The 22,390-nt window shown below is 40.5% G+C and overlaps 1 protein-coding gene across 1 annotated transcript in view; it reads right to left on the bottom strand.

Annotated features, from left to right (window-relative positions):
• CENPF (centromere protein F) overlaps positions 1–15,178 on the bottom strand; it is a 49,530-nt gene extending 34,352 nt beyond the window's left edge. The window contains exons 1-7 of the mRNA XM_054169438.1: positions 14,999–15,178; positions 13,185–13,381; positions 10,986–11,098; positions 7,872–7,963; positions 6,702–6,969; positions 4,367–4,569; positions 1,535–1,660 (exon numbers count right to left, since the gene is read on the bottom strand). Of these exons, the coding sequence (XP_054025413.1) occupies positions 1,535–1,660; positions 4,367–4,569; positions 6,702–6,969; positions 7,872–7,963; positions 10,986–11,098; positions 13,185–13,381; positions 14,999–15,160 (1,161 nt within the window). The 5' untranslated portion in view covers positions 15,161–15,178. The remainder of the gene's footprint in view (positions 1–1,534; positions 1,661–4,366; positions 4,570–6,701; positions 6,970–7,871; positions 7,964–10,985; positions 11,099–13,184; positions 13,382–14,998) is intronic.
• Positions 15,179–22,390: the final 7,212 nt, after the last annotated feature.

Raw genomic sequence — 22,390 nt, 5'->3', positions numbered from 1 at the left:
ATCTGCAAGGAGAAACCATGACATAAGGTTCATGAGCCTTCAACCTATCTTTTGATTAATATGACTGCTATATTTGAATCGCTCAACAGGGGGCTTTTTCATGCTACAACTAGTCAAGCACAAAGATCAGTTCTTATTTACCTCTTCTAGACAAGGTTCAGTATCTTTTGAGATCCTGTGCTAGCACCTAGACTAACAGACTTGGTGAAACCACTTTTCACTCAAGAGTATTGGTGGGAGCCCTGCTCATCAGCCACTCCAGCATAATTCCTCTAGCAATTATCTATCTTTCTGGCTACCCCTTGGAGAAAAGGTTTCAGTTTCAACAATTAAACACAGCAGTAGTCTTCTTCAGGGCCTTGCCTTTAGTCAGTCCTCAAAAGCAAACTTAAAATGCACACCTGCAATGGCAAGATCACTTCCAAATCTGTGTCTTGGATTTCCTAACACTCGTTATTAAGCTCAAAAAGAAAACAGAATGAGTTTAGACCTAATCCAAATCAGGGTTACTGCTAAACATTGACTTCACTCCAAAAATCTCTGGGAATACTGTTGCACTTTGCAAGAGCTGGCACTTCAGAAATGAGAGACACTTATGCTAATCCCGTATTTTACCATCTTCTGCACATGAAACAAAATCTGATCTATAATCCTAAAGAAATTATTTTCTTTGTGCGAGATGCATGAAAAATTAGCTCAGATACCTGAGTCAGTTATTACATTTGAAATCACATACACACAACTCTGTGAACAACAAAGTCTAGTTTCTCATAGATACGAATCTCAGTTGGGTCTCTGGGGCACCTCAGTTTAGGAAGGATGATGACTTGCTGGAACGTGTCCAGAGAAGGGCAACAAAGTTGGTGAGGGGTCTGGAACACAAGCCCTATGAGGAGGGACTGAGGGAGCTGGGGTTGCTTAGCCTGGAGAAGAGGAGGCTCAGGGGTGACCTTATTTCTCTCTACAACTACCTGAAGGGAGGTTGTAGACAGGTGGAGATCGGTCTCTTCTCCCAGGCAACCAGCACCAGAACAAGAGGACACAGTCTCAGGCTGCACCAGGGGAGGTTTAGACTGGAGGTTAGGAAGAAGTTCTACATAGAGTGATAGCCCATTGGAATGTGCTGCCCAGGGAGGTGGTGGAGTCACCGTCATTGGAAGTGTTCAGGAGGAGACTTGATAGGGTGCTTGGTGCCATGGTTTAGTTGATTAGGTGGTGTTGGATGATAGGTTGGACGTGATGATCTTGGAGGTCTCTTCCGGTCTATTCTATTCTATTCTATTCCATTCCATTCCATTCCATTCCATTCCATTCCATTCCATTCCATTCCCTAGTGAATACCAAGGTAATTTTGCATCTCTCCAACAGCCTCCCTCCTCTACTGGGATGATTGTTTTCAGCTTTTCAATTACCTTTGCAACTTTAACCTCTCTGTCAGATGTGATTGCAATTAACTGAAAAGCAGATGCACAAAGCAAGCTATGTGATTTCACCTCCTCAAGAAGTCAAAATGTAAAATGTCTTCTTGCCTTACCTGTTGGTATTCTTTCTCCTTGGCTTTTACTTTCTGTTCTAAAGACTGACGAACGCTCTCAGCATTTTGTCTTTGGCAATTCCGTTCTTCTGACAATCTTTTCACCTTTTCCTCCATCATTTGCACCTATAAAAATTTAGTTATCAGCCACAAGTCTTTAAAATACACATGACTTGTTGTTTAACTTTATATGCATTCATACAGAAAGACTGATTTCACCTACTACAATTGCTTTCGCATTCTTATAACCTACGAGTTAACTTTAGCTGGTACCATATAAATTCTTGGCAATCCAAAGTACTAAGCTCATACTTGTTAGTGATAATAGAGACACAGAATATATGTATATATTTTCACACATCTGTGTAAATACATACAGAATAAAAGCATCTTCTGAAAAGCAGTGTCTTTGAAAGTTTACTGTAGTGTATCTGACAATAAAAACAGACTACTTTTTCAGCATGTCAGGTTGCTATGAACAATGGAATGACTATTAACTGCTAAATAACTGCATGCTTAGACTGAAAATGACTGAATAGTCCACTAAATTTCAGAGTGATTCAGCACAATGATTTGCACAGGAAAATAAATAAATGAATAAATAAATAAAAGGGAGTATTTTTCACACCTTAAACTTTAATTAGAAACAAATAAAAAGGTAGCCTATGTTTTAGGTTAACCTCCACGTGAAGAGTATGTCAGCTTGTTATCTAATTCAGCTTATTATATTATGTCACCTAAGACAGGGAAACAATAGACACCTAACTTCCTGAACAGAAAAGCACATTTTTATTCCAAACCAAATCTGTTACCTGCTCCAACCCAGGGAGTAAGAAAAATGGCAAAGGATGAACAGGACACTTTTCCAGAAACAAGGGCTGTTTAATGTTACTGAAACAGAAGTCCCTCTGTGTCACAGGACAGTAAGAAGGAAACAGTAGGAATGCCTGGTTATCAGCACAGACTGCAGGGATAATGATCTCCTGTAAGATCACAAGGAAACTTGCCCTGGCAGATTCATAGACTGCATTGGGTTGGAAGGGATCCTTCAAAGGTCATCTTGTCCAAACCCCTGCAGTGTGCAAGGACACCTCCAACTAGATGGCTGACCAGGGCAGACCTCACAAGATGTGAGAATACTTGATAACAGAGAAGGCACAATGGTTGAGGCCTGTGAATAGCACCAATGACAGTGTACAAGGGATGTGCCAAATTTAAATTCAGGCTAGGAGGCTAAAACTAAAATCTATAATCTCAATGCAGACCTACATCCAAAGTCCAATGGCAAGCAGAGATCTAATTTCAGTGCAAGGAAAAAGAAAGAGAATAGAAATGAGCAACCTTCAGAAGCCAGGACAGATGGAATCTTATTGCACAATACACTGGGCTACACCTTAAGGATGGGCTCCACCTCAATTCAAATGAGGCCAGTCGGTCCTACTTCTCATCCTTCTCCAGGCCTCTTCCTAGCTATGCAACATTGCCCCTTGTGCTGGATTTAATATCCCTTTGATTTCTAAGTACAACAATTCAGCTCTCTTAAACCCATAGAAAATTAACAAGGCAACATTACACAGATAATAATATCCTAATCATTTAGGAAGTTGAATCAGGTCATATGGAGAATCAAACAAGTGAAAAGAAAGACTTTCAGAGGAACTGAGCTGCTAGGCTTGGACAGATGTCTTTCCACAAACTTACTGTGATGCCTTTATGTAGTCAATGGACTATATGAAGAATATGATTTCACTGTACTCCTAGCCAAAACTTCCCCAAACCAGTTCCTCAAAGCCAGCAATAACCAAATGCTAGTGTCTCCCTTAAAACACAAACTCACTCAGAACATGCAAAGGTTTATTTTTCAAGGACCAACACAGCAGTTACTGGAAACAAACATCTATAATATAGTTAAGTAGCACGCAGAACCTTGCTGACAAAGGTGGTTAACAATTATTATAGCCTAAGAAGACACACACAGAAGCATCTCTTTTCCTATCCTGTAGAAGACTTAAACTAATAGGAAAAAAAATAAATGGAAATACTGAAGATTTGATTAATTATGAGGTCTGTGCACTACTTCCAAATTTGGCAAATGCTATTAAAAAGGATTCTAGGAAGGCAATGTACCTTGACTAACCAAGAAAAAGAGCAAACTATTGTTACTTGTCATCTACTGCAGTTTGAATTAAATGATTTTAAACACTGGCAATCTCCTCTTCTTCCCACGATTCTATGCAAAAATGCAAACCATTTCATGGTTTTATATGTATGTATTTAAATACACTCTGTAAAATTCTTGACTAAGCAAATGGTACTAACCTACCCATTTTCACTATGAAGCCAAACTCCTTAGGTTGTGAAATCTCATTTAGAAACTACACACATTCCAGTCTTGCATGGTATTTTAACCTTTTTTCTTTGTTTTTAACAAAAGCAATTTACATTCCAAAGACTGTGCCCTCACAACATTCTGTAGTATAAGCAACCGATAATATCTTCAGCCAAAGTTGCATGTCAAAGTGCATCTAAGGTCAGAACTGGCCACCAGATGTCATTGTTGCTCTATGCAACTCAATCAATCAGACTTGCACTCAATCTTGCCTGAGGATGAAAAATATTTCTTCAGGTGCTAAAAGACCCTTCCACCTGTTTACAAGTATTTACATTTTTATAGGTAATACATATGAAGCTAAAATATACTTCTCAAAACTTGATCCTCAGCAAATGTTCAAGAAATACATCTGAGAAACTTGGTTCTTGCTCAACTGACACACATTAATCCTGGGAATGAACTGTAAGGAGAGTCAGAAGATGTGTGATGCAACATTTTACCTGTGTTTTTGCTTGATCAAGTTGTGCTCCCATTTCAGTCAGTTTATCTCTGGTTTGGTTCAGAACTTTATCCTTCTCTGTTAATTCCAGCTTCATTCTGTTCAGCAGTCGCTCAGTCTCTTGTTGTTTATTCATATGGAATGTCTTCACTTTTTCTTGAGCTTGCAGCTGTTGTTGTAGGTCTCTAATAGTAGAATTCAACTCTAAATTGTAAAATGAGGAAAGATTAAAGATACTTTCTGCTTTGAAAGCTATGTCTGCCAGGTACTCCAACTGCCTTTTAGTTTGACAACAAACTCAAGTTCCTGATACAGATACATACCCTAACCCAAAAGTTTCAAATCTCTTCTACTACTGCATCAATGACTAAAATTATTAAGACTGAAAGACAATTAGCAACCAATAATTTCCACTTGGTAATCTCTGGGAACACACTAAGTGCAAGGTCAGGCACTAATTGAATTGAATTGGAATTGAATTAACCAGGTTGGAAAAGACCTTAGAGATCATCAAGTCCAACCTATCACCCAACACTACCTAATCAACTAAAGCATGGCACCAAGTGTCTCATCCAGTCTCTTCTTAAACACCTCCAGTGATGGTGATTCCACCACCTCCCTGGGCAGCACATTCCAATGGCCAGTCTATCTTTCTGAGTTTCATCAAATTTTTCCAAGGATTCCCACTAGCACTTTTATCCTTTCCCTATGATCACACTGCAGCAATCCAAACCCCAGTTCAGTAACAGTGAGTACAGGTCCTTCAAGAACCCCAATGCATTATTTGAGCACTGATGGCAAATAATGTTCCATAAGGCATGAAATATTTTGAGACTAAAAGCAAATTTCAGTGCTGCAAAGGCAAAGACAATTTGAGCCTCTGACCATTTTTGTGCATTTGGTTTTGTGTCTTTAAACACAACCATGTCACTTGACATCTTTTTATTATTATTCTTTGTAATTATTTTAAAGTATTCATTTATTATTCTTAATTATTTTTATTTCATTATTATTCTTAATTATTATTTGTAATAGTTTTTGAAAGTATTTTAATTAAATTTTGTCTAAATTATTTATAAATTATTTTCATTTTCTTTTTAATGAATATATTTATTATTCTATTTCATTCTTTTAAATTAATTATTTTAAGTTAATTATTGATTTTTATATTATTATGTTTAATGATTATTATTATTATTTTAAAGTATTTTAAATTAATTAATTATTTTATTTTAAGGGAAGATATGCCCTGCAAACATTTCTTTTGGGTGACAGGGAGCTTCTGTTTCAAACAGGCTTTTCAGCTACTGGGTTTCTATAAATACAGTATTTTATATTTGAATCTTCTTCCTGTCCCAAAGCAACATCCATGTAAAGTGAAACCATATGATCTTCTCACAATAGACATCAGTAAGCTGTTATCTTCCAAAATCACAACATAATTTTACAGTGGAAAACTTTATAGTCACCTACAGGTAGTGTCACCCAGAATTACTATGATGTGGTAATTCTTTTTGTTAAGAAACCACCCACTGTCCTCCTGAGGCTGAGTTTAGATGGTTTCTAATTTTAAAATGCTGCCTAGATTGAAGTATTTGAATAAACAGTTTGGAGACTAGAGGAACTCACAAAACAAGAAACAGTCAGTGGAAAAGCTGTTTGAGATAGTAGACTTAAGGAAATATTCACCAAATCCACAACAAACCAACTACTTACCTATTCCTGTTATCTGATAGTTGGAAGAGAGCATTTCTTCATGTCAATATGTGCAACACAACTTCAGACCTTGCTTTTCTATCATACTTCATCATACTTTATTTCATCGTACTTTCATTCTGTGCTTTCACTAGCACTCAGTGTGGACCAACTCAGTTAATGCATTAAGCATGTGGATTTTGAACACAGGCATTGCTTAGCCATAAATCTTAAGTCATACAAAATTAACTAAGTAATATAATTAAATTTAACAGTGAGATCGTGTGAAATCCTGAAGGGTTTTCTAACCCTCTTTTAAAAGAATTGATCCATGAGCAATGGAACTATCAGAAAAGGCCATTTTCCTTTTACATGACGTCTCTACCCACCCCACAAATTCCTCCCTTCTAACTCTCACGCCCTGTATGTAAGATACCACAGCGTGTAGATCATGTACTGCCTGATCATTGGAAACAGACAAACAAGCAGCCAGCTGGGCTAGCTGCCAAAGACAACAACAGGTATATTTCTCTTTTCCTCACCAAAGCACTAATTTCAACACCTCTCTCTGCCCACACAACAGCTTTCATGAAACCATACAGGAGACAGCCTCTGGGTTTTAAAGAAATGATAATAGATACCTTGGTTCTGTGCTTTTAGCTGGATTATGAATGAAGGATTACAGTTCTCAATAAAGCTGTTGTCTAACTCATCCTTCTTTGCTATTACATTGGAATCTGTTTCTTTTTCCCATGGAAAAAAAGATTTGGTAGAACTTCCCCTTGCAGGTGTTTCATGCTTTCTAGATGGAGTCTTCTCTTCTTGCCATGAGAACACAGATGAGGAAGCCTGCTGTCGAGCAATCTCTCTGTGACTCAAAGAGCTTTGAGGATGAGGCTGATTTATTTTCTGTGTTTAAAAAAAACCCAAAAGATCTACCTTAACACAGGTTCATGTGCAACATAAAATCATTGTAAGTAAACGATAGATGGTAGTCATTTCACCTTTTTATAACACCACACAAGTGCAAATCACTGAATCATAAAATTGCTTTTCATACTACGTAAATAATTTAGCCCAGGTATCCCAGAACAGTTGATACACAAACATCACCCAAGGAAGTAGTTTGATTTGTGTATCTTTGCAAGTAAGAAACACATATTTTTGTCTTTTTTTAAGAGAGATCCCATCATTTACAGCACATTTTTCAAAACTGAAGCCCACATTTTTGCAGGCAAGTGCTAAGAGAAGGAAATCTCAAGAAATACAGAGGTCTAGACTAATATATCTGCTAAGTGGGACCTTATAGCTACATTTCAATATCTGAAAGGGACCTACAGGAAGGCTGAGGAAGGACTGTTTAGAAGGGCTTGTAGCAATACAATGAGGGGCAACGCTTTTAAACTGAAGCAGGGTAGATTTAGGTTGGACATAAGGAGGATATTCATTACAATGACAGCGGTAAAATACTGGAACAGGTTGCCCAGGGATGTGGTTGAGGCCCTGTCCCAGAAGGCATTCAAGGCTATTCTATTATCCTCCCCTATCTGACCTAGTAAAACTGACAGTGTTTTCTCTTCTCTTTGCTTGCACACAGCATCTGGATTTTTAAGGATGCCCTCTCATTTTGTATGTCCTTCTTCCCTTTGCTATTAATTATGCTGGCTTTTCTAGATTAATTATCTGCTTTTAAAAAATTACACTTTCAGTGATGTAGAATATATTTCACTAGTTTTTCCACACCATCTTCCAAGTTCACTAAGCAGTTACTTTCTTTGATACCACACAAAGCATTCTCAAGAGATACTTACTTTAACTTGCATGGCTCTCAATTCCATTTCCAGCCTTTTTTTGTCTTGCATTTTTTTCTTGTATTTTTCTTCTAGTTCTTCAAACTTAGTATCTACAAAGACATGATGAATACTTCTTCATAATCTGACTTGGTGTATAGGTAGTCCTTTCTAGCCTACTGCTATCACAGGAATGATAGACATGAGCAGCTATCAGAAGTGTCAGATCAGGAGAAACAACTGCATATATGACATGGTCAGTAATTTGGAACCTCAAAAGTACACTGGTGGGATACCTGGAACTTGGCATTAGAATGAAAACACAACTGTTAAAAGTAAGAATCCAATGACAGAAGAATTTTTTATACTTTTCTCTACAAAAACACATACACATATTTTTATAGATACATTACAAAAGTAAATATATACAACAGATGTGTTACATTATATATACACACATGCATACACATTATATACTACTATTTTTCCCCCTCAAAGACCACCAACCCAGTGGCATTAATATTACTAAGAAATAACCTTCAGGTCCTTTTAGAATAGAATAGAATAGAATAGAATAGAATAGAATAGAATAGAATAGAATAGAATAGAATAGAACAGAACAGAATAGGACCAGACCAGGTTGGAAAAAACCTTTGATATCATCGAGCCCAACCTATCATCCAACCCTATCTAATCAACTAAGCCACGGCACCAAGTGCCTCATCCAGGCTCTTCCTAAACACCTCCAGTGATGGTGACTCCACCACCTCCCTGGGCAGCACATTGCAATGGCCAATCACTCTTTCCATGAAGAACTTCTTCCTAACATCCAGCCTAAATCTCCCCTTGTACAGCTTGAGACTGTCTCCTCTTGTTCTTCTAAATACAGTAAAAATTGGACAAAGTATTTATTTCAGATTCTGCCATTTAAATTGTAAGAGTGTATTAGTCCAAAGCAAAAATTTTACTTCCCTTTTCTTGAATTTGTATATAATTCTTTAACTCTCTGAGAACTAGAATGCTTTACAGCATTTGAGGGAGAAGTTGAGGGAGGTAATGCACTGCATCGGTGCAGTCCCACCATGAATACTGTGTGCAGTTTTGTAAGCCTCAGTATAAGAGGGACATCAAACAATTAGGGTGTGTCAGAAGAAAGCAACCAAGGTGGTGAAAGGTCTTAAGAACAAGAATTATGAGGAGAGGAGCAGCTTGTTCAGCTTATAGAACGCTGAGGGCCACCTCATTGCAGGCTACAACTTCTCAAGGGCAGCTGAGATGGACATGCTGGTCTCCTGGAGACCAGTGAATAAGACACAAGGAAATGGAATGAAGCAGTGCCAGGGGAAGTTCAGACTAGACACTAGGAAAAAGTTCTTCAACGAGAGGGTGGCCAGTTGCAGGCTCCTCAGAGAAGTGGTTGTGGTATCAAGCCTGTCAGAGTTCAGGAAACATATGGATGACAATCCTAATCATATGATTAAGTTTCAGGAAATCCTGGGAGGAGCAGAGAGTTGGACTCAATAATCCTTACAGGTCTCTTCCAACTTGAGATATTCTATGAACTTAAAGAATTTAAGACTGCAGCTTTCAAAGGAAAAACTTCCCCAGCAATACATTTTTGAATGCAGTTCTTTCAGTCATTTTAATCCAATCTCCATTTCAGGAATGCCAGACTTAGTGAAATCCTTGACATTGCCACTACTGTGGCAGCTATGGATAAAAAAAATAAATGAAGAGTGCAAGAAATGATCTTGAGTTTCCCACTGGAGTAACACTGAGTGTTGTGGGTTAACGCCCATTCTGAAAACAAAGTGGGGAGTGCTTGCGAGGGCTTTGCCCTCTCTGCAGGGCGTTTTCCCCCTGGGAAGCTGAGTCTGTTCCATTCCCCCCTCCCTGCCCAGACAGGGTATAAAAAGCAGGACATTGCAGCTCTTAGCTCTCCTTTTGGCTCCTGCCTCTCCTGGATGAGAGCTACTGCAGCTGCCTTCCTGCTCCTCTGCCATGTGGTCGGGCCTGATCCTTCTCCCTGCTGCCTCCATGCCTCTTCAGAGAGAGACTGGTTTTGTATTATTCTTATCTGTCCTCCTCCCATCCATCCTTATCCCTTGCCCTTGTGAACCTTACCTGTTACTGTTATATATATATCGTTTAAAGAAAACTCTTTACCTCTCCACTTCCAAGCCGACTCCAAATCATTGTTTGATGGATTTGCTCCTTCCTTTTTTTTCCCCCCTCTCTGTTGGGAGGGAGGAGGGGGGAGTGGGGGAGAGATTCTTAGCCTTGCCCCCATCTGAGCTCTTCATAGCATCATAGTATCAGTCAGGGTTGGAAAGGACCACAAGGATCATCTAGTTCCAACACCCCTGCCATGGGCAGGGACACCCCACACTACATCAGGCTGGCCAGAGCCTCATCCAGCCTGGTCTTAAACACCTCCAGGGATGGGGCCTCAACCACCACACTGAGATACCAAACTTGCAGCACATTTGTTCACAGCAATGAAAGAGGTTAACACCTTGCATGACGGTGATCCCAGCAGTTTCTCAGTACAGACAGCAAAAGGGTGTCTGGCTACAGAACAGGTCTCCAGTTGAAGAAACTTCTTTTTGCTTTTCCATTTCATACCCATACTTTAAATCTATTTTACATCGCTAATTTGAAGATAGAAGTGACGCTTTGAAATGGATAGAGAGCATGAATTGCCACAGCAGATGATCATGCACAGTAACAATTTAAACAAAAAGTAATTTTCTAAAGAAATAGCATTCTGTGACTGTCAACTGTACCCTAAAGCACCTGTGGTAGATGAAGACAACTCTTCGCTATGTCAATGGAAAAGCTGACACTAAGAACAATCGCTCAAGGAATTTCTGCAGTCTGTTGATGGCTATTCCTGTTGCTATTCCTTGTCCACCAATGTAGTGTTGAAAACATGCATTATTTGCAATAAGCATTCAATCAGCACTGATAATTTTTAAACCTGGAATCTATGGTGCCATGAATTAGTCTCCAAATCGGCTATATAACAGGGACTGCGGAACTCAGTGTAAGTGTGATGTTCAAAATACTCCTCCATCTTACAACAAAACTGATATCTAATTGTGTTAGATAAATTTAAAAACTTAAATCATTTACCTTTATGACTTTTAAGTGGTGTTAAAGGAGCAGTGAAACTTTTCTGTGGAGTGCCACTGAACGATAAATCTGCAATCGACGTCTGCTGGCTTCTCTCAAGCTCAGATTTGTATCTGTTTAGGGAACAAGCAGCAGCAGCAATTAGTTATGGAAAGTAAAAGGTTAGTTACCTATTTTTGAGAGTCTGAAATGCATAAATTACATTATTGTAACAACTACAGATCAAGATACATCCGCTGAAAAAAATTAGGTAGAGAGATAAGAACAATATACTTTGAGTTCTACATGTTTCATCCATTATATAGCAGTCAAAGCTTAAAAACACCAAAGTAGATGAAAACCAGTTAGAACTGCTTAAGATCTCACTGTATAATGCTGCAGCCCAGTTAAACATATCCAAATAACTAAACACTGGTAATAAAAGCCTCTTACAGCACAGCAAGCACCTTTATGGTAGGAGACATACATGCTACTTTTATGCAATGTTTTGACACTGCACACTGAAAAATCTATGCATGCCTCATGAAAATCAAAGGGAATCCACTGTCAGGGGCAGGGTATTTTTCATGTGTAGCATGCACATTGCTACTGAAAATACCACAGCAGACTACCCATTTCAGCAACTTTCTTGAGTTTGAAGCGTTACAAACTCGTTCAGTGAAAGAAGCTACCTAGACTGGTGGTCATACAGCAAATTTTATGCTGCCCTGGGGAGCACAGGTTGCTAAGGCAACGGTTCCAGGCTGCAGCTCATCATATTAGTGACTCTACAACTTGCCTTTCTGTTTCCCTCTCCCATTTACAGCACACCACCAAGAACTCCTCTCACAGTGGACTAGTTATTGCTATGAAGTAGAAAGTTATCAGCATGAACCAAACACAAAATCAAAACTGATTGTCAATATAAAGTTACATACAGTAAGTGATGATCTTTTGTAGTGGACAACTATGCAAAGGAATACAACGGGAAGGAAAGAATTCAGTGAACTGGACTTTGATTTTGAACTGGACTTTGATGGACTGGGTAAATGGAGCACATATCCCTAGCCCACAACCTCTTCGACCCAGCATTTGAGAGTAGATACAGAAAATACAAATGAGTTTCTATCAATCCTGTTGAATCTCATTGATTCCCTTGACAGCTCTCAGTAACTTCTTACCAAAAAACAGGGTGGTTTTACATGCCATGAATTTGGTTGAAATTTGGAATCTTCTCTCTCCAATCAAATACTTCAACTAACTTTACTTTCCCCAAAGAGCAGAGGGCAAAATGAAAAACCACCAGAAAAAAAACAACCAACCAATACAGCCTCCTTTTTATTTGCTTCTATTAGGGCACATAAAAGGCATGCCATCCAAAAGTTAAAAGGATGTAGTCTATGAAAAAATAAACCCAAACCATTAAGAAACCTGGTATCACAGACTCACTCATCTCTGTGACAGGAATTCAGCATTACTATCACAACAGTTTATTGCCTGGGCAGGAGACTCAGTCTTATTGATGCACAGAGTTTCAGAAATACCTTTATTTAAGAACGGAAGGTGATTCTGTTACAAGTGCAAGGTTAGCAGGTAACACTTCACCCTGGGCAACAGTTCAGTTTCTTTAGCACTCTCCCATTAAAGATTTCAGATGTCTACATTACAGAGGATCCTTTTATTCTATGAATTGCATTCTACCTCCACAGACAGTACAGATACTGTCTTAGCAAAAAGTATTTACAAGTTGAGGTGTTATGAGTTAGGCACTTCACCAAAGCAATTTGATTCAGTGATTCAGACAGCACCATTGCTTTTTGGCAGCTTCCTCTTCTATTCCAGCAGATGTTCATGCCTCCTTCATCCAGCAGTTGTATTTTATTGTTAGACTTGACCTTACAGACTGATTTGTCCATGTACACTCCTTGCAACTCAAAGCTCTTCACAGGTTATTTTTGCCAAGTGACTCTGTTGTGCTAGGTTGGTTGGTTGTTTGCTTCCCCAAATTAACCAGGAACTGCTTTAAGTGGCACAGATTTATGTAGAAACCCATATATACATGAGTGCATGTAGAAACAGACAGATGTTCTGGGATTTTGGTCCCAAAATCTGAAGTATTAGATTAAGAGAAAGGAAAAGATCATAAAGGACACATTAAATAAACAAAATATGAGAAAACAGCCATTATCCATAGGTCAGAGGCATATGGCATGTCCTCACCTTTTCAGTTCTTGCTCTAGCCTTTCAATGTCTTTCTTGCTGGAATTCAGCTGTCCTGCCTGAATGTTGACTTGAGAATCTTTTACATGGAGATCATGCGAAATTTTCTGCTTTGCTTTCTCAAGACTATCACACAATTCCATCAAGCTCTGGTTCTCTCTTTTCAGTGTTGCAGCTTCATTTTTTTCATTTTCAACCTAGATGGAATACAGACCATTTCAAAAATCTCAAGTTACCTCTGCGTTTCTGCGCAATTATCACAGAACGTTAAGGGCTTGAAGGGACCTTGAAAGATCATCTAAGTCCAACCCCCCTGCCAGAGCAGGATCACCTAGAGCAGATCACACAGGAATGTATCCAGGTGGGTTTTGAGTATCTCCAGGGAGGGAGATTCCACAACCCCTGCTGGGCAGTCTGTTCCAGTGTTCCATCACCTTCAGTGAAAACTTTTTCCTCGTGTTTCCATGGAACTTCCTATCCGTCAACTTCCACCCATTGCCCCTCGTTCTGTCATTGGGCATCACCAAGAAGAGCCTGACTCCATCCTCTTGGCACTCACCCTTTACATATTTATAAATATTAATGAGGTCAATCCTTAGTCTCCTCTTCTCCAAACTGAAGAGACCCAGCTCCCTCCTTGTAAGGAAGATCTTCCACTGCCTTAATCATTTTTGCGGTTCTGCACTAGGCTCTTTCAAGCGGTTCCCTGTCCTTCTTGGTTGTTTTAAAACCACCAAGTTTACATACTGCTGTTTTCTTCACAGCACTTCAAACTTCTGACAGCACTGAACACCCTAGATATCCTAATTTTTAAATATTCTCAGGTAGACTAGACACAAGCTTAGTGTCTGGGGAGCACAGCAGTTCCTCCAGATGGCTGAAATAAGTACCTAGAAGCTCACATGAAGAAACTTCAAGAAAACTTCTGGGCTTAAATTTTGCTAGAAAGCTCTAGCAGTTTAAGGGGAATAAATGCAACCTTTTAAATTTCCATCTGTATTCAAACATTGCAAAAGAAAATTGAACCAAATGAATCTTACTGTCTAGATATATCTCTGAGGAGTGGGTGTCAAGATGAAGGTGCCAGTCTCTTTTCAGTGGTGCCCAGTGAAATGACAAGTAACAAGAAGTACAAGCTAAAAGACAGGAGGTTCCACCTCAACACAAGGAGACACTTCTTTATGGTGAGGGTAGAGCAGCACTGGAACAAGCTGCCCAGAGAGGTTGTGGAGTCTCCTCTGGAGACTTTCAATACCTGCCTGAATGTGTTCCTGTGATGCCTGCCCTAGGTGATCCTGCTTTGTCAGAGGAATTGGACTCAATGATTTCAAGGTACCTTCCAATTTCTAGCATTCTGTGATTCTGTGTATCATTTCTGATCTGAAGCATGACAGGACCCTGACCAAGAGGGTCTCAAGTTTCCTGGATAGAAGGCTGACAGGGCAGAGTTAGATGAAGTGTAAATTAGGTCCTAATTACCTAAATAGGCCTAGTAATTTATGTTTCTAATAATAAAGAGATGTAAGAAAGCCTCAATGCAAACATAAGCATCTGGAGATGGACAATCACACCAAACATGGACTGAAGGCAAGAATTTTATTAGCAGTCAATGAGAACTAAACAGAGGGGAGAATGTGATGAGTGTAAAGCAAGATGGAGATAAGCTTCAATTTCTGTACTACCTATCCAGTCAGTCTGTGGGAAGAAATAAAACACCAACTCACCCCCTACCAACCCCCAGATAATACATCTTGATAATTATATTTGGCATGGAAAATATCATTTCAGGGAAATGAGTGGAGCACCTACATTACCTTCTGTTTCTGTTTTTGCAATGCTGCCTCTAAAGAGTCTAACTGGAATTGTCTTTGCTGACGCTCCTTTTTAAGCTTATCTACTTGACTTTCCAACTCATGAATCTTCTGTAGGACTCTGGGGGGGAGGCCTTCTTTCCATTCCTCCACAGCCCAACTCATCTTGACAGGATTCTTGTGTAATACAAAATGGAGAGTACTATGCCTGAAACACAAAGACAAGCACACTTAGACCATGGAAGAGGTTAAAAAAAGCCTTCTTTGTAAAAAAAAAAACAAATAAAATCCAACCCCTCCCCCCCCCAAAAAACCCCAAACAAAAAACACCACCCCCCCCAAACCCAAACAAAAACCAATCCCCCCCCAAAAAAAAACCCCACACATTTTTTAAGCTTAGCAGTGGTTAAAATACAGTATTCCAAAGCTGTGCAGTCTTCCTGATCTAAACACTAAGCAGCAGCTTTTAACAGGATGTCCTATTTTGACAGGCTTCTGGAAGTTTAAGATCATATTTTAAAACCTCAACCAACCCTTCAACAATAATGTCCTAACCATTATACTTATAATTGCATTTGACTGTTACACTACAGAAACGTTCTCTTCACGTTTGCTCATATTGCAGACGTTTATCAGCAGTCAGCATCATACTTTAGTGCTGCTTAGGCTGAAAGCCTTCTGAAAACCCACGGCTTTGGTTTAGGTGGCAACTATGTTTCTGTCTTTGAATAAGCTTTTCGGTTCAATAATGCTGAGCTCATGGTACCGACAATGCTAGCACAAACAGCAGTATGGCACAAGCCCCAGAGAAAAGTTTCACACGCTCATAGGATTTTGTCTTCCGTTGTAACGACTCTGCCTTTAGAGGCTCTGGGAGAGGACTTGTGAGCGAGAAAATAACCTGCAAGTAACTAAAACTAGATTTCAACGACAGACGGACAGACAGAAACAACCCAGGACGGGGGGGCTCGGCGGGTCACATATCTCACTGGGTCTGACCCGAGACTCAGGGACTGGCCCTTCAGCGCTGTTGCTGTCCCCTCACTAGGACGCGCCGAAAGCAGGCACCACTCGCATCTCTAACCTAAGGCGCAGCTGTGGGCAGTGCCCAGCTAACTGCAGGTACCCGCTCTGTTAGAGTATCTTACCTGCTCCATGAAGAGCGGCGCTGCGAAGCTCACGGCGATCCTCAGCGCGTCAGCCCGCTCTGGTTGCCAAGCAACACCGCTCCGCTCCGCGCAGAGGCGGTTAACCGCCGCAACCCTCCACCCGAACGCTCGCTCGCTCACTCCCTATGACGCCAACCAGAGCCCCTGCTGCAGGACAGGCGGCTGGCAGGCACGGACTCTCAGCTTCTACTGCACAGCCCTCGGAGCGCGGCCGGACAGCACAGCGGGACAGCTACCCGCCGCAATTCAAAGCTGCGGTTGCCCCGGCGGCCGTTTGCGCACACCCAAGCAGCGGCACCGCCCGAGCACACTTGATTGGCCCCACCGCGACACCGCTCGCCACGCGGACCTGGTCGCGTTAGCAATGAGGGCGCAGCGCCGGGCCGCTGGCCCTCCTGATTGGCTGGTTCGGAAGCATTCAAACTCTATTGGCAGTGGCAGAGCAGGAGCGGGGCGGAGACGTCCCGTGATTGGCCCCGGAGGCCACTGCCTAGAAGCGGGCGGGGTGACCGGCCCTGAGGCAAGCACTGAGCAGCGCACCGGGGAAGGCGGGCAGCCTGCCGGGACAGTTCCACGCTGAAGGGTTAGGGCTGTGGGGAAAGCGCAGCCAGCGGGGCAGTAGGTGTCACAGGGGGAATGCAACGGTAGCGTCAGACCACTTTCCCCAAAATCACTTTCCCGATCTCACAGAGAAGCTGTTTTGCAATAACATAACATAACATAACATAACATAACATAACATAACATAACATAACATAACATAACATAACATAACATAACATAACATAACATAACATAACATAACATAACATAACGTTTAAAAAAATGTCCTGACGAAAACATATTCCACTGAAAACATCTGCCCAAAACTTTTCCTAAGGGTTTGGGTTGTTCTGCCAGGAGGGAAAAAGTAATTCATCTCAATATTGCACATTTTCTACACTAAAAGTTTTTAACAGCACGTTTTTTTCCCCAGTGTGTTTTCTAACACAGATCCTAAGAGTGCAAGAGTTAAAGATTCTAAAGCTTGCATGAACTTCTCTAAGTGCCAGTGAGTGGTTTCCAAATGCTTCCTCTGGTGTTCTCCACCCTGCTCCCTACCTTCCCAACTGCCCCAACTCTGAAAGGGTTTTGGGGTTTGAAACACAATGATGTTTTCCATCAGAAACTGGGATCCACTGATCTAATTATCATTCCACCTAATCAAATGTCCAGTTTCCCATAATCATGCTTGAGAATATTTACTCAAGCACTGTTCTTTTAGTCATATTTAGGAAATAGAGTTAAACAAACCTTCCTTGAGAAGTTTATTGGGTAAATAAATATGGTGCGACAAACTCACCAGTGCATTGTTTTAAAATCTCTAAACTAGCCCTAGAACAAAAAAAAAAATGATGGAACCAACCCATCATAAATATTTCTTAACAAATTACAATAATAATAGTAATAATAAATCAAGGTAGAAAATTCCACTGTGAACTTTATGCCCTCTTAGAGATGAGCGCAGGTGTTACTGAGGGGACAGTATGGCACAGCAGAGGCACAGGAACTCGTGGAAGGGTGGGAAAGGGAAACCTTGAACAGAGCACTGCCAAATGATTCATGACAGCTGAGAGCCAGTGTGAACTGAAAGGGATCCCCCATGTGGTGGACCAAAGGGAAATGTTCAGCAAGAAGTAAAATTATATGCTATATTGAGCAATCCTCTCTCATTCAACAGTAACAAATGTTACTTAATCAATTGTAACTTAATCAGTTGAAGAGTTTTCCATTACTCCAGATGCCTTTATAGTAGGACCACTGACAGACAAGGAGCACTAAACGTCTAAGCTACTGCATCATAATGAAACCCTCAGCAAAACAGTGTTAACTCCCCAGACTGGAGGCATATTGTTGGCATGGCTGGAATTCTTGTGATCTTTCTAAGAGGCTCTCAAAATTCCCTGATTTGGAGCACCCTATGATTTCAAGCAGAGAAAACCACCTCAGCCCTGTGAAGTGATTTTTCTCTGTCCTTGAAATTCCATTCAGTTCTTCCCTAATGTTAAAAATCAGCATTATTATTTCCTGTGTGCATTCTTTGCTATAATTTTGGGTAAAGGACCAAAACAGTAAGTAGAATACAAAAACCACTGAAGGTTGAATTCACATGCCTGCAGTTTATGTCAGAGCACACAATAGAACAAAACTGGAAGGGAAAGAAAAAGAGCGAGCTTTGGGTGAGAAAATCTCACCTGGCTTGGACACCACAAAGAGCAGAAACTAGATGCAGCTTTTCTTCCACACTCTTCCCAGATGCAAAAGCTGTCAGGTAAAGCCTATTTCATGTATGTATGTATACGTATACACGAACACAGAACAAAGAGCACCTGAGGAGCTGGAGCAATCCCATTCACCCAGAGGAATGGGCCAAGCACTCTGCATGTGATGTGTTTCTAACTTCCCCGTTGAGGTGCTCAGAGGTGGATGCTCTGCCAGGTTGGGGTTGAAAGAGAAAAAAGCCTTATCATTTCCCTTAGCCTCACCCAAACCCCACTCTGTACTAAGTCATGCCTTTTGCCTCTGGAAAACAAAATTCTTCATTTCTGCCAATGCAGACAGGTAACTGAGAAGATGGCAGTTGTTAGTACTAGAGTTGCAAGGTTAGGTCTGCGCTAATAAAGCCCAGTGAGCTGCTGGTGTAAAATACAATTAGATTTCCTTTTATACAGTTGCATTACTTCGTGGAAGCCATGCTTTGGCTGGTGAACAGCATGAATGCAAATGAGAATGCCGTTAGGATGCATAGAGAACCTTATACCTTAAGTTTCTTAACAGTCTAGTCTTATGCTCTTAAGAAAGGTTGAAGTGATCTGCACCTTTTTTTTTTTACAGTTAATTTACAAAATCAGAGATCACAGCATATCACAAATGACAAATTTGTTCCCAAAGGAAACAAATTTGGTGTTTCTCTAGTAAGCACCATCATATTTCTTACCTACTAATGGAAACTGCTACAGAAGCGCTCATGTTGACACCATTGCCAGGGGCAACCGGACGGCTGTATTAGTGGACAAAAATACCTACAGTAGCCCTATGGTTTGGTGATCACACTGTCTCATCTAGCCTACTCAACACCAGTAGGTAGGTTTCCTAGTACTGAGAACGTGACTGAGGTTACCTGGCATGTCTAAGGTGACAGTGAATCACATGCATGTGCAGGACTGGAACCTACAGGCGCGGCTCCTGGCAGTTTAAAACACGTCAAGGCAACGTTGCCACATTCTCACCCTCTCTCCTGTCCCCCACCTGCATGCTGTCACTGGTCCTTTATGACAGCTTTGGTGGTGATCTGAACTGCGTGGTAAGATGGTTAAAATGGTAAGGGGTATTAAACTAGGGAAAGAATTTTCTAGTAATACCAGCATGTATACAGCTTGGGTCTCCAAACCGCTGCACTGTGAGGTATGATTAATGCCTGACTCAGATCACAAGATGGAATGGAGACATGCAGGAGAGAGTGGACAGTTTAGATCAGCTAAAGCATTATGTAACAAGGCCTCAAATTCCTATGCTCTAATTCCTACCACCTATCTGTCATAAATGCTAGTAAGAAACCTTCCCACAGTAAATGCATTATTGTGTTTTATAACTGGTATCCTTTACAAGAATAAAACTTACATGTTCTGCTTCCTTTTTAACTGCCTCTGACATATTAAGTGCAATTACTCTGAATAATTTTCATGGCAGGAAAACATTCTCTGACCTTTGCAAGCAGTGTAAAAGTACTGTGATTTTTACCAGTCTACAAACTTCTGCAGAAGTGTTAGCCTCTGAATTTAAACCTGCTGAGCAATTACACAGATAGGCTCATTACCATAAACAATAATACAATTATTTATCAATATAGAAGATTGAAAACAAGGGGTTGGAGGTGTTTGTTAGTAGCTTAGCCCTTGCTAGTATAATGGAAGGGTAGAAAAAAAAAAGGCAGACATATACAAAATATTTGTTACTTAAGTGAATGCACACTGTCTTAAGAACTGCAAGAGGTTTGCAGTGACAGCAATGGTTACAGTAGCAAAAAGGTATTTATCTTTCCTTCCTGTTCTAAAAACATTATTCTTAAACATTGAGAACATGTCTGTTAGCACAATGTGGAGTGAAAAAAATTATAAATAATTGCAGAAATTACATTATGATATCACACATCAAGATCATACTGTCTAGTGATCCAAATTACCAGTTAATGAACTGTATATAATATCGGAGCTGTTTTCTTTCCCCTTAACAATAAATTTCCTCTATATATAGATCTTATGCCAGCTAAAAATGGTGATACTAAGCAAATCTTTCACATGATGAAAGATTTTTGTTAAGGCCCACTCTTCCCTGACTTGATGAGTCCATAGCTTGCATATCCTTTCACCTCTATTTTTGTTAGCATTGTACTCAGGTACACAGATATTGTATACAGGTACATTCATTCTGAGAACTATTCTGTTACAGTGAGAGACAAAAGTGGCTAAGATGTAAGCACACTACAAATAAAATAAAAGGCATGAGATTTACTTCTTTGTTGACCTCTCTATTCTAAGTCCTTGATCATTTCACAGTATCACCAAGGTTGGAAGAGACCTCAAAGATCATCAAGTCCAACCTTTCACCACAGACCTCATGACTAGACCATGGCACCAAGTGCCACATCCAATCCCCTCTTGAACCCCTCCAGGGATGGTGACTCCACCACCTCCCTGGGCAGCACATTCCAATGGTGAATGATTCTCTCAGTGAAGAACTTTCTCCTCACCTTCAGCCTAAACTTCCCCTGGTGCAGCTTGAGACTGTGTCCTCTTGTTCTGGTGCTGGTTGCCTGGGAGAAGAGACCAACTCCCTCCTGGCTACAATCCCCCTTCAGGTAGTTCTAGACAGCAAGAAGGTTTTCCCTGAGCCTCCTCTTCTCCAGGATAAACAATCCCAGCTCCCTCAGCCTCTCCTCACAGGGCTTGTGCTCAAGGCCTCTCCCCAGCCTTGTTGCCCTTCTCTGGACACGTTCAAGTGTCTCAATGTCCTTCTTAAACTGAGGGGCCCAGAACTGGACACAGTACTCAAGGTGTGGCCCAACCAGTGCAGAGTACAGGGGTACAATGACTTCCCTGCTCCTGCTAGCTAAAGCATGGTTGCCCTTGCTGTGCCTAATCTTCATGTGAACATCCCATTTCTATGAATGCATTTGAACATCCATTTTAATGAACTACCTAAGTTAAAGCCTTACCTAATACTTCCTCTTTTGTCATGCCTAGATAGGTATTTATTTATTATACATGTATTTATTATATATATACATATATAAAGTGGATTTTATATATAACTTCAAGTATTATCTGAGAATCTTTACTTGCTTCTTATCTTCACCTACTGGTCAAATCTTTTTTATCAGTCAGTGAAAATTAAGAACGTCACCTACACCACTGATGACAAACTAATCAAATTACTTAGTAGCCTCTACCTATCTTGATGCTGTCTCTAAAGTCATCCAGTGTTTCTCTGTTAAGAGGTTGAATTGGTAAGACAGAAGCATGCCTCCGTGCCCTACACACATCATAACCACCTCAACACTACTTCTGCTATTTTTACAGGCAAGTTTCAGAGTGAGTTTTCAGTCACCCAACTAATTGCAGTGGGAAACCCACCTCAAACAGCCACAGTTTATGAACCACTAACTGAAATGCTTTGACAAAATGTAACAATTATGCAGAGAGAAAACACCTGCATGGTACATCTTAATGACTTTGGCTGTCACTTGCCCTCTTCACCTCTTCCAACAATTTTATTGGTATTTCTTATGCCATTTTTGTATAAATCCTGTGCAGGAAAATGTTTGGTGTAAGTATTTCCAGGGTGCCTAGTGTAGCACCCATATAGAATCATAGAATCAATAAGGTTGGAAAAGACCTCAAAGATCATCAAGTCCAACCTATCACCCAACACCTCATGACTACTAAACCATGGCTTCAAGTGCCACATCCAATCCCTTCTGGAACACCTCCAGGGATGGGGACTCCACCACCTCCCTGGGCAGCCCATTCCAATGGCTAGCAATTCTCTCTGGGAAGAACTTTTTCATGGATTATAAAGCTGGGTACTTTTAAATGTATTAATATAACATGGACATTAGATTTTCAGATTTCTGAAAATAGTGTTGTTAGCCATTGGAATGTGCTACCCAGGGAGGTGGTGGAGTCAC

Source organism: Dryobates pubescens, chromosome 2 (genome assembly GCF_014839835.1).
Source record: "Dryobates pubescens isolate bDryPub1 chromosome 2, bDryPub1.pri, whole genome shotgun sequence".
NCBI classification, from domain to species: Eukaryota; Metazoa; Chordata; class Aves; order Piciformes; family Picidae; genus Dryobates; species Dryobates pubescens.
The sequence above is the reverse complement of the archived record's forward strand: the minus strand, read 5'-3'. Positions and strand labels throughout refer to the sequence as shown.